The sequence below is a fragment of the Globicephala melas genome, chromosome 3 (assembly GCF_963455315.2).
Source record: "Globicephala melas chromosome 3, mGloMel1.2, whole genome shotgun sequence".
In the NCBI taxonomy this organism is placed as follows: domain Eukaryota; kingdom Metazoa; phylum Chordata; class Mammalia; order Artiodactyla; family Delphinidae; genus Globicephala; species Globicephala melas.
In genome coordinates this window covers 124,988,719-125,001,851 of record NC_083316.1, presented here as the reverse complement: position 1 = coordinate 125,001,851, position 13,133 = coordinate 124,988,719, and the positions used below count along the sequence as shown (strand labels likewise).

Here is a 13,133-nt window from a genome sequence, read left to right as displayed (position 1 = left end):
TAATCTACCTTTTTTTGTTTTTTTTTTTTTTTTGCAGTACGCGGGCCTCTCACTGTTGTGACCTCTCCCGTTGCGGAGCACAGGCTCCGGACGTGCAGGCTCAGCAGCCATGGCTCACGGGCCCAGCTGCTCCATGGCATGTGGGATCTTCCCAGACCGGGGCAAGAACCCGTGTCCCCTGCATCAGCAGGCGGACTCTCATCCACTGCGCCACCAGGGAAGCCCACTAATCTACCTTTTTAAGAATAAGAACAGATGTGAGGCTTGGAGACTCCACTAGGGCTATATTTTCTCAGTCACTGGCAATATGGCAAGTGATCCTGGTTTTCCTGTTATATTACATAAGTTTTCTTGTGTGTAAAGGAACCAACTTGAAGATAAGTTATAGCATTAAGTAAGAATGAGCACACGAGGCTCATAGGCATGGAAAAAATTGTGAAAGTGCCACACTTTTAGGGCTCAGTGGACAAACAAGGGCACCCACAAAGCCAGGACCTATTGGGGAGTCTCTGACCCTCAGGCAAGTCCCATGACTGCTGTACCTGGGAATCTCCACCCCATCCCCAGTTCACCCCAGTCTGACTTTGGTGAGCCCCCTTCCCTATTCCCACTTTCCTTCCCTACCCATTATTTCAAGTAAAAATGGAAATGATGTGCAGCTGAGAATTCCTCTCTTGGGGGAAGAAACAACCCTCGGAGAAGGCTGTGACTCAAGGTCCCACTGGAAGCCAGGAGCAATGTTGGAGCTGCTCCCTGGAGGGCCGGTCACCAGCCCAGTGCTCACTTCCAGGCCGACAGTTCTGACACTGCGGTCCCAGCCAAGAGGACCTGGCACATGAGGGCCCTTCACTGGCAGCTCTAGAACTGCTATATGGGAGGGGCTCGGTGCAGCGATTGGGTTGGAAGGTGGGGCTCATTTTGAAGGTATATGTTGCACGTTACAGCAGGGTTTTATTGGGGGGGGGGATATAACCTGGGGGAAATTGATGGATACTGGGATGTTGTTAACGGCCCCCCCAGACATCACTTGGTCTGATGTTAACGGGTTCCTTCCAATTCAAAAAGTATAACTGTATAATGCTGAAGGCTTCTCCCTGAATCTTCTGGGGTGGGGGAGGGTTGGTTGGGCACGGACTTATCTATTCTGGAGAGACTTGATTTATTCTAAAAATTTAGCAAGAATGTGGAAAGGGCAGATTTTTTAAAAAGGAAAAAAAAAATCCAAAATCCCTTTTTTTCAGTCTTGGTTGTTTGCATGGCTCCCACCAATGACAGAATGTTCTTATCATCACCAGAGCAAACTGCGTTCAAACTTTGGAAGGAGCCTGCTAATTTTCCCAAGCTGAGATGTCGTGGGATTGATTCTCCCATACCATGACAAGGATAATCGTTTTAAATAGTAGTCTCTTCCTACTTTGTGTCTCTTTATCATTTCAATTATAGACCTGTTCCTAGGATGGCAACAGCATGATGGCAAAACTGAAGCTGGCATCTTCCTAAATGTCACGCCCCAGCACCCCACTCCAGCCGCCAGAGGCTTTGTGCCCATCTAGCAATCCTGCCATGAATGGCACTAAAAACCACCTGAGGGAGTGGGGAAGGGAAGCTGCAGAGCAGCAGGTACCAGCAAAAGGAAAACCAAGTCAGTGGGATAAGATGAGACATTCTGTCTGTTAACAAGCCAAAGTCTAGAACATAGTGAAGAAAATGGCAAAGAATCAGTACCTGGAAAATGGGGCCCTACTGGAGAGGTCTGAAAACCACAAGCAAGGTTAGGCAAGGCAGCACAGGGACACAGGGCTGTGGTTCTCCTTGGAGAGGACACAGACCAGGAAGGAAGGAGTGTGACTGGCGCTCAGCACGTTGAGGTCTGTCACTGAGCAGGGGTTGTGGGGTGGCCTGGGGAGGGAATGGGAAGGGGAAATGGAATTTAATTAAGTGCCTATTGTGTACCCAGAAATGCACTGGGCCTCGCAGTGGGCAGCTGTTGCTTTGGCCTGGCAAATATCCTTCCTCCTTCCTCCTTCCTCCAGAACTAGCATCAAGCTTTTCCTTGGTGGGATTGACTACCCATTCCCCATGTCAATCCATGTGGTTATTCCAGCTCTATGGTCACAGCTACTGGTTTGGAGATGGGCCTGAGATTCTCCAATGAGGGCCAGTCCCAGGACGCTTGCTGAGCTATTAGGAAAGAGAAAACTCGCCTTCCATCGGAAATGCTGGCTGATAGGATGTAAGCCTAGAGCAATGGTGTCCAATTTCCCCATCATATAGAAGAGGCTTCCTGAGAATAAAGCCAACACAGAAGAAAGTGGCACCAAGAGGGCAAGATATTCCAAACGCATTTGTTTGAGTGCTGGATCCAGCTGTGCCTGAAGTAAGAACTCCTCCTGGGTTTTTATTATGGGAGCTGATAAATTTCCTTTTTGGTCTGAGCCAGCTGAGTATAGTCTCTGTACTTGCAAGCAAAAGAGTCCTGACTAGCTATAAAGGAAAAACACACTCCTGTGTTGGTCCCTTACTCTCAGACTACTACCATACTCATAGCACTTCTGACACCAGCTATGTGGGTGTTTTGTTTTTTTTTCTCCCACACCAAGCAATTCTCTATGACACCAGCTGGGTGTCCTATAATTTAATTTATTCTGACACTCTACTCGGAGAGAACGTCAGACCCCACAGGTTAAGGGCTCAGACCCACAAGACTGTCTGCCCCCAACCCCAATTTAGATGCCAATCATAAGTCCCAGGTTGTCACCTGTATTTCTTACTGACCAGCTATAAATCAGCGTTCCCATGACCCCCATCTTGGGTTTAATAATTTTCTAGAATGGCTCACAGAACTCAGGGAAACAGTTACATTTACTGGTTTATTACAAAAGGATATGATAAAGAATAGAGATGAGCATCCAGGTAGAAGAGGCACAAGGTATGTGGGCAGGGGAATGGGGCATCAATGCCCTCTCACTGTGCACCGCTCTCCCAGAACCTCCACCTGCGCACCAACCTGGAAGCTCTCTGAATCCCGTACTTGTGGGGTATTTACGGAGGCTTCCTTGCATAGGCAGGATCCATCACTAACTCAATTTCTAGGCCCTCTCCCCTTCCTGGAGGATGGGAATTGGGGCTGAAAGTTTAAACTTCTAACCATGGCTTGATATTTTTCTGGTGACCAGCCCCCATCCAGGAGCCCACCAAGAGTCACCTCATTAGAACAAAATATGCTCCTATCCCTCAGAAAATTCCAAGCCATTTAGGAGCTCTGTGTGTAGGAACTGAGGTCAAAGATCAAATGTTAGAACAAAATATGCCCCTAGTGCTCTTATCACTTAGGAAATTAGAAGGATTTTAGGAGCTCTGTGCCAGGAACCAGGGGCAGAGACCAATATATATATTTTCTATGATTTCACATTGACATATCTACTAGGAGTTAATAACAGTAGTATTCTCCATTGATAGATAAAGACTCTAATAAGACTGAGAGGAAGTGACTTGGTTAAGGTTTCATGGCTAGAAGTGATAAAACTGGAATCTAAGTCTGTTTCACTCCAACTGTGTATCTTCATACATCACACTGCCTCAAAGGCCCTGGGTAGCTGAGAGCTGTTGGCATCTGTGTGGGATACGGGAGCCACTCCACTCTCTGGAGTCCCAGATTTCAGCTCTGTCTTTACTAGAAATTCTGCATGTGACCTGGGAAAAGCACCACATGTCTTGGGGCTCACTTTTCTTATATGTAAAACGAGGAGGGTAAACTAGTTGATGGCTAAAAGTCTCTTCCTGCTCTAAGGAAAAAAAAAAAAAAAATCAACACGCCCAAGATGCTAACGGAGCCTCGTACAAATGTAATCAATTGAAACCCAGTCACAAGAGCTGCCCAAGAAGAGAAGGCTCTCACTATGCTAAATGACAGTAACATGCCGGGGAAAAGACAGCCACCGACACGATTTCAGAGCAGCTTGGAAATGTTGGGACAAATTCCCGTCTACCGCCCTGGCCCTGCGTGTAATCGAACTCTCTTCCTTCTCGAACGAAAAGTCTGCTTTTATGATCTCTCGTGCCACTGACCCTTTACCCCACCGCAATGTGGATGCCCCCTGCCCACAATCCTGCAGACTCAACAAATGGTTCTCCTGAAGGTAACCTTGCCCCACACCTCACAGCTTTTCCTCAGCCGGCACATCCCTACCTGCTCTGTAGAATCTACCCAACACCCTGACTGACTCCCCATCTTTTCCGGAGCTCTGTCCTCTCATCACCCCTTCCCAATCTCCCCCCACATGCCGACGGCTGCTCCTCATGCTCTGACAACTTCTCAGCCCCTTCTGCCCCCTGTAAGCGCCACTCCTCAAGGCTGCTTTGAGCCCACTTCTCTTCCTTTCTCAGAAATCCTGATGACTCCAATGGTGCAGACTATTACTCAAATCCTAGCATTTTTGAGACTGGTCCCTCCAGGCCTGAGCTTTGTCCCTGAGCTCTGATGCACATTCTCACTGTCCTCTTGAAACCTTCCTGGAATTTCAGCCACACCCCACCCCAAAGAGAACTCGGTATGTTTCTGCCCAGATCAGCTTCCTTCCCTGCCACCCCCAGTTCTGCGGATGGTGACACCAGACTTCCTCTCACCTGGGCTTGACACTCTGGTTCAAGTTTTGGCCTCTTCCCTTTGATGGTTACGTCTACAAGTTGCCCCATGGTTGCAAAGCTACTGGAATTCTACTTCCACAGTGTTGTAGACAGGGTGGTTGCCCCTTCCACTGCTACTGTACCTCCCGAGTCCTTCCTGAGGGGTCAAGGGCTCCTCGCTGGTCTCCCACTTCCAGTTTCTTTCCTCTAAATTTAGCCCATGTACATCACGTTATCCTCCCTAAGATGAAGCTTGAAGCAGGTCACTTCTGCTTGGCCTTTCTAGAACACCCCTGCCCCTGTTGCCCCGTAAATGACAAACTCCTCACCCTGGTATCAGGCCTTCAGAAACCTGGGCCCAAACCCTCCCTATGTTTCTGTTTCATGCCTTTTCCTCCACATCTCACTCCTACAGCTCCTTGGAAATGTCTGATGGTTTATCCACTCTGTGCATTTGTTTATCTTATTCTGATTCCCTACAATCTTGTAAAAGCAATCTTACTACACTGCTCTTTGGTTTAAAATTCTCCCATGGCTTTCCACTGCACTTGCTAGAAAACAGAAACTTCTAAACAGGTCTACAGAGCTTTATGTGACATGCCCTTTAGGATATACTCCATCCTCCTCTAGTCCTGATTTACAGAACTCAGGCACACTGGCCTTTTTCTCTGTTCCCTGAAAGGGTCAAGCTCATTCTTCCTCCAGCTCTTCACATGGCGGCTTCCTGCTCATCCTCAGGGCTCAGCTTCAATGCATCTCCTCAGAGAGTCCATTCCTGGTTGCTACACTTTCTCCTGCTGAGCTGAGATGCGGCTGCAGAATCCTTCTCAACACACAGCTGACTCCAGGTAACCACAACCGACTGGCCAGATTAGTCAGAATTAATGATTCTGTTCGCAAGGCCTGACCCAGTCTGTCATCCCTCAGCCACTGTCACACGAGAAAACTGTGGCCTAGAAAGGCAAAGATACCCCAAATCTGAGCATGAGTTAGCACCCAACTGTTTCTACTCTTAGGCTACTGTTTTTCATTTGCACCAAACTCTTTCCTGTTTCTGGTTCCTCAAAGTGGGTGGTCCCAAAGCATAGGAAGACAGCTTCCTGGGCCCACAGGGTGTGGGAGGGAAGGCCAGCGAACGAGGGCCCAGGCGAGGGCTCAGGCAAGGGCTCAGCAATGGTGCTGCAGGTTGTCTGTCATGGCAGAGCGAGCTGTGCATCAGAGGTGGAGAAGAGCTGTTGCCATGGTGATGGACCAACCAAAGAAGGGCTTAGGGAATAGGCTGCTAGACAAGCTGGTTCTTAAATCAGCACATTACCAAATGCTTAAACAATAAAGCAGGGTTGGGAAGAAAATCATAATTGTCACTCCCCAGTAATCGAGCTGGGTCTAAATCTAGAGAAGCAACTGATATTTCCAACACAGCATTTTTGGAACAAGGAATAATTTTGTCCAGCTCCTCATTTTGGGGGTACCCAGAGCAGATATCTGCTCAAGGTTATGTAGCAAGCTAAGCTGGGGTAGAGAAAACGGGGGAGGTAGAGGCTATGGAAAAAGGGATGTGGGGTGACTCTCCCCTTCCTCAGGGATGACTTTTTGGAGTCACAGGCCATCCTGCCCAAACATCTTCAGAGTTCCTTGTACCCACTCACCTCCAAGACCCTGCCGCTGATGTATCGGTCACAAGTCTCGCACTTAATGCCAAACTGGGAGTGGTAGTCAGACTCGCAGTATGGAACGCCATCCCTGCAAGAGGAAATCCACACAGGAAGAGGAAGTTAGGGGGGTTTACGGGGGTGTCACGTGGAGCTTCCCAGACCTGCAGGCAACTGTGACTGGGCCAAGATTAGAAGCACTCAGGGAACTGTTAAAAATGCCAGTTCCCCAGACACCCTTCAGATATACAAAATCAGACGATTCCTGGGATGGGGGGATCCCAGGGAACCTGCATCTTGACAAACTCCCTGAGCGTGCCTGGGAACCACCGGTCTGCTGCTGGCTGTGAGTGTCCCTTTTCCACTCTTCTTCCTCTCCCTCCCCACAAATTCTCCAGACCTACTTTTTCCTTTACCCCAAATGGCTCTTTTAAAAATTCATTTAAAAATAAAATTTTATTTTATTTTATTTAGAATAGGTAATATTTGCATTTGGCACATTACAGAGGCACAAAGGGGAAAGCCTTTATCCCCCTCTCAGCCTCGGCCAGTTTCCCTTCCAGGAGGTCATCAATATGATCAGTCATCTGATTGTGCCCCTGGATCAGCAGAAAACAGGAACCCCCTCTCCCCCGACCACCTCCTAAGTGCTCTATTCTTGCCCAGTGCTGATGACTTATTGGGCAGTAATAAGATTACTGTTAGTTATTCTTATACGACCCTCTACTACTAACAGCCATTGATATTTATTGCTTGGTGTGTGTCAGGCCCTCTGAGGGTGTTTTACATAGGTTATTTCATCTAATCCTTGCAGCAGCCCTATGAGGTTGGAATTATCAGTCTCCCCAATGTATGGATGAGAAAACCCAATTCAGATGACCTAGAGCTGGTTCAAACCCAGACAGTCTGGTTTCTCCCAGGTTGTCCTGAGAATTAAAGGACATGGTTCCAGCGTGTCCCAGGGCTCAGCACAGCGCCCGGCTTAGAGTGAGTACTTGGCAAATGGCAGCTAGGGGAATCCTCATGATTGCTGAGGGGGTCTTCAAGGAGGACGTTTGGGGCTCAGCTTTCAAGGGCCCATGTGGAGATGGTTGGAGCATCAAAGAGCTCAGCCCTGCTCCAGCCCTGCCTAGCTCTAAGGACCAGATCTGATGACATCTCTCTGAAGTGCTGATGCCATCTTTCGTACGCAACAGAACTCGCTCACACACACAGAGGCCTAAAGAACAGGCATGTCCAGGCTGCTGCCCTGTGGGCACTGCTAGGAGCCCACCCTGGGCAGCAGAGCCGTCAGTGTTTCCTGAAGGAGAGTTGGCAATGAGGACCCGTGCTCAGCAAAGTCACCAGGTGAGACTGTTGTCTGTGGGTCCACGAGACAAGCTTCCCCTTCCCCCAACCCTTCCACACTGTGTGGGGATGGGCGGGTGACCCTGCAGGGGGATAGGCATTTGTCAGGAGGCGGGCACAATGAGCCAGAAAAATTTGGGTATAAATGCCAACACCTCCTAATTTGGACCCATGAGGTTGTGAGGCCTTCGGGAATTTGAAATATACATGATTCTAAAAAGACGCAGATGGTAAAAATGAACATTAACCGGGTACTGATTAGGTACAAAGCACAGATCTCTGAGCCCTGACACAGCCCTATGAGGCAGGTCGTCTTCTTAGCCCTGTTTTTATAAATGAGGAAACTGAGACTCAGAGAAGTTGAGTCCCTTGCTAAGGTCAAGAGGGCTGGGCTTCTAACCTGGGCATCAACGCCACAGCCAGGGCCTCTAAGCATCTGACACTCTGCTGGCAGATGGATGAAGAGCCCAGAGTCCGGCTGCAGAGGCCCAAGGCGTGGTGGGCAATCTGAGCTGGACCTGCTTGCGAGGAGCTCTGAGCAAACCCTTACTCCCCCAGAGAATTTGGACTGAGGCTCACAAACTCAAGGACTCCTGGCTGGCAACTCACCAAGGGCACTCGTTACTTGGCAGGCACAGAGGTGCATGCCGAACTCCACTAACATGGCCTTCAAAGCTCTCGGGGCTGTGACCTCAGCTCAACCTCTGCAGCTTTGGACTTCACCTGTGCACACACCCGAGTTCCCACAAACTGCATGGATGTGTCCAGCACCTCCCTGCCCTTGCCCAGGCTGGGCATTCTGCCTACAAGCTTTCCTTCTTTACATTTTCAAATCTTATACCCCTTTTCAAGGTCTGGCCCAAATATCACCATCTTCCATAAAGCTCTCATATATTCCAGATTCCACTTCTGCTAGTTAGAAGTGAATAGTCACAGCCCTTCGCTTAGACCTCTGACACAGACAAGGGTCGTCTAGCTAGCATCTATCTCCCTTTCTGCCAGCAGCAGTACCTCGCCTGGGTTTTCCTGGGAACCACCCCTTTGCACTCGCAGTTACGAAGAACTCACAAACAGCTGCTCTCTGGCTCGAGGGTTGAGATCCTCCTGGCCAGTGATTGGTCAAGAATGGGCATGTGACCCACCGGTGGCCAAATCAGAGGCAGCTGTGGGACTTTTGCTGGAGTTCTTGGGAAAGAAGCCTCTCTCTCTCTGCCAGGTTTGCGAAGCTGCTAGAATGAGAGCCTGGAGCTGCTGGTGATCATCTTTGCTACCATTTGGGGAGGGCCTGCTTGAGAATGAAACAAATGCAGAGGAAGGTAAAGCTGAGAGGGAGAGAGAGAGAGAGACACTTCTGAAGTACTAATGACATCTTTAAGCCCTTGGATTCATCCATGCCAGAAGCCAGAATGCCGCTGGCCTTCCCATTTCTCTGAGTCAGTAAACTCCCATTTTTGCTTTTTAAGGGAGTTTGAGTTGGGTTTTCTGTCACTTATGATTGGAAAGGTCTTAAAGAACAGAACTTCTCTTGAGCTCTCAATCACGTATCCCCTGGGGGCACAGTTTCTTATGTATATAGCTTATCTCTCTTATTTTTTGATAGCAGAAACCATGCATGCTACAAATTTACATGCTCACTGTGTCCTAGCATCGGGCCAGAGGCGATACCTGAGAAGTGTCTGGATCATAAAGTGTCAAAGCTGTGAGGGTCTGTGGCCCTAATTCTTTTTAGGTACTTGAGTATGTAAACGTGGTCACAAGGGCCTAACACAAGGGGGCTTGTCTAGTGCTCAGTGTGTAGGCTGGGCCATCTTCCTGACAACTGTGTGTCCATCATCTCTTATCTCAATTCATTCAACAACTGTATTGTTGACTATGGGTTGGGCATTGTGCTACACAGCAGCAGAGGATTAAACAAGTCCCGCCCTAGTGAGGACAGACACTAAATATAATCATTGGAGCAAATTACTTACTGCCTGAGACAGTTTCTACAGCTTTTCAAATGGGGATAAATATCTCATGGGGGTAGTCACGGGACTTAATGTGATAATTCGTGCACAGCAGTTAGTACATTCCTTGTCCACGATAAAAGCTCAATAAATGGTAGCTAGTATTATTAACCTTACTAAAAAGTTAACACGGATAAATATACAATTGCAAATGGTGTTGGCCTGTATGAAGGAAAAGAATAGGGCAGAATGAGGCCAACTCTGAGGAGAGGGTGTGGGACCCGAGACCAGAAGGGAGGAGCAAGCATGTGCGGAGCAGAGAAGAGTATCTGAGGCAGAGGAAGCACCGCGTGAGGGCCCAAGGTGTGTGGGGTGCTGTTTGCGGCCAGAGTGTGGTAGCTGGATGGAAACAGAGGGAGATGCTGCTGGGGACTCAGGCAAGGGTCATGTGCAGCCAGGTCTGGGACCATGCAGAGGCCAGGCGGGCGGGGCAGGGAGGGGGAGAAACCCACTTGCTGATGTACTCCCCGGTGAGGATGATGCTGCAGGTCTGGCATTTGAAGCAGCTGACGTGCCACTGCTTGTCCAGAGCCAGGAGTGACTGGCCGTGCTTGATCTCCTCCTTGCACCCAGCGCAGTCTGCAAAGACAAGAGGATGTGCTGAGCAAAGCATCCTGGGCCCCTAGAGCCCTGCCATCATCACACACCTGAGTCAAGGAAACCCCTCCTGGAATGCCAGCTTTTCCACAACTGCTCCCACCCTGGCACTGGCACCTGTCGAGACTCTGCCAGGTGAGGGAAAGGCCAGCGGAGCCCTGGCCTCTTGATAAGTGGTCTTGGTGTGAGGGAGAAAGACAGACCTCCCAGGGTTCCTTCAGAAAGTTCCCTGCTGGTCATCCTGACAACTGTTCATCCAGAATGGACCCTGCACTGCTTCTGCTCTCGAGTCACTAACTAAGCTCATGCAAGTCTCTGTGACCCAGGCACATGCAGTATCAGTGTCACCTGGGAGCTCAGAAATGTGCAGCAATGTGGGCCCCACCCAGATCGATTGAATTTTTATTTATTTTTAATTATTTTATTTTATTTTTATTGAAGCATGCTTGATTTACAATGTTGTGTTAGTTTCAGGTGTACAGCAAAGTGATTCAGTTACATATATATGTATATATATTATGTATATACGTATCTTTTTCAGGTTCTTCTCCATTATAGGTTGTTACAAGATACTAAATATAGTTCCCTGTGCTATACAGTAGGTCCTTGTTGCTTATCTATTTTATGTATAGTAGTGTGTACCTGTTAATCCCAAACTCCTAATTTATCCCCCTCTTTCCCCTTTGTTAACCATAAGTTTTTCTATGTCTGTGAGTCTGTTTCTGTTTTGTAAATAAGTTCATTTGTATCATTTTTCTAGGTTCCACATGTAAGTGATATCATATGATATTTTTCTTTCTCTGCCTGATTTACTTCACTTACTATGATAATCTCCATGTCCATCCATGTTGCTGCAAATAGCATTATTTCATTCTTTTTTATGGCTGAGTAATATTCCATTGTGTGTGTGTGTGTGTGTGTGTGTGTGTATATATATATATATATATATATAAAAAACACATCTTTATCCATTCATCTACTGATGGACATTTAGGTTGCTTCCATATCTTGGCTATTGTTAATACTGCTGCAATGAGCATTGGGGTGCATGTATCTTTTTGAATTAGAGTTTTCTCCAGATATATGGGATTGCTGGATCATATGATAGCTCTATTTTTAGTTTTTTGAGGAACCTCCATACTGTTTTCCATATTGGCTGCACCAATATACATTCCCACCAACAGTGCAAGAGGTTCCCTTCTCTCCACACCCTCTCCAGCATTTATTGTTTGTGGACTTTTTGATGATGGCCATTCTGACTGGTGTGAGGTCACACCTCATTTTTTTGCAGTTTTGATTTGCATTTCTCTAATAATTAGCGATTTTAAGCATCTTTTCATGTGCCTGTTGTCCCTCTGTATGTGTTCTTTGGAGAAACATCTATTTAGGTCTTCTGACCATTTTTCAATTGGATTGTTTTTTTGATGTTGAGCTGTATGAGCTGTTTATATATTTTGGAAATTAAGCCCTTGTCGCTTACCTACTGAATTTTATCAAGATCTCCAAGCACAGTAGAGTTTTGCTCAATGGCAAGGGCCCTGTTTGTGATTTGTGTGTTTTGTGGTTAAATCTATTTTCTTGCCTAGCACCATGCTCAGCACATAGTTAAGAACTCAAAGCAGATTTGCTGAATGAGCGTGAATGAGCAGGCCTCATAGCACTCAGGCAAAGGACAGAACTTACCACACACACCTCCTCCCCAACATGATTATATACGAAACATTTGCCTCCCCAAGCAGCAAGGATTAAAGAGTCTGATGAGATCGTTCCAGAGCAGAAAGGTGCCCTTGCTCTCCGTTCCCCTCACCCTGGACTGTGCACTGGGGCCAATATTGAATGTAGGGGGCCCCAGAGTCTGCCTGTTGCTCAATCAGTGTCTGCGGAGGGGCAGGAAATAGAGGCCGTGTCCAAGATACTTGGGAGAAGCGGGAAATTCAGGCCTAGCCGACCGGATGTCCCACTCTGGAGGAGGAAAGGGTCATGGTGCAAAGTTTACTAGAGGACAAGCCTGCCTCCTGGCACCAAAGCAAGTGCATACTTGGGAGCAGTGGTGAGAAAAGAGACGGCTATCAAGTTGGGAGAGGCTGGCTGAAGCTCTCACATCCAGCTGGGAGCCTGTCCTGGGACAGGAGATGAGGTGTCCATGTGTCTAAGAAGCGGTGTGCCCAGCAGGCTGTGGGGAGGGTCTGGGCCCTGATGAAGTGTGTGTATGAAGCAGCTCCCACAGTCCGCGCCTCTTGGCCACACAGCACCTTTCTAACATCTCTTAGTGCAAGCTGCGGGCAGGAAGGTCTCCCATTGCAAAATGCTTCAAGTCCCAGGCCTTCAAATGGGGGCTGGGAGAATAGTTTTAGGATTTCTTTTCTCCTGGGATAAGTCTACCCCCACTCCATCCTGATCATCACAGTCTTCAGAATGTCATAGTTTAGAGAGGTCAGGTACCCCTTCCTCTTTTATAGACAGATGGCCTCTGAAGTGACTTGCCCATGCTCCGAACAGTAAAACCCAAGGGCTCAGGCGTCTGGTCCAGCTTTCTAGGCCACAAATGCTGACCGTGTGTCTCTGTGGGCCTCGTTGATAGGGTTAAATGATTCCACTGGGGCTCAGAGTTCACAGAGCATTTGGCCAAAGTCCCACCCAATGCAGGAATCTACAGCATTCTCAACAGGGGTGGGCACCTTCCTCTGTGTCATCGCTTTCAGGGGTAAGCAGCTCACCCTCCCTTTTTTTTTTTTTTTGCAGTACGCAGGCCTCTCACTGTTGTGGCCTCTCCCGTTGCGGAGCACAGGCTCCGGACGCGCAGGCTCAGCGGCCATGGCTCACGGGCCCAGCCGCTCCGCGGCATGTGGGATCTTCCCGGACCGGGGCACGAACCTGTATCCCCTGCATCGGCAGGCAGACTCTC

The 13,133-nt window shown here is 48.3% G+C and overlaps 1 protein-coding gene across 8 annotated transcripts in view; it reads right to left on the bottom strand.

Moving 5' to 3' along the window:
• The window catches only part of ABLIM3 (actin binding LIM protein family member 3), a 177,500-nt gene that overhangs the window by 53,960 nt on the left and 110,407 nt on the right, over nucleotides 1-13,133 (bottom strand). For all 8 annotated transcript variants that reach the window (XM_060296422.1, XM_030847325.3, XM_030847329.3 and 5 more), the window contains 2 exons: nucleotides 10,084-10,210; nucleotides 6,276-6,369 (listed from right to left, as the gene is read on the bottom strand). In XM_060296422.1, coding sequence (XP_060152405.1) covers nucleotides 6,276-6,369; nucleotides 10,084-10,210 — 221 coding nt within the window. The remainder of the gene's footprint in view (nucleotides 1-6,275; nucleotides 6,370-10,083; nucleotides 10,211-13,133) is intronic.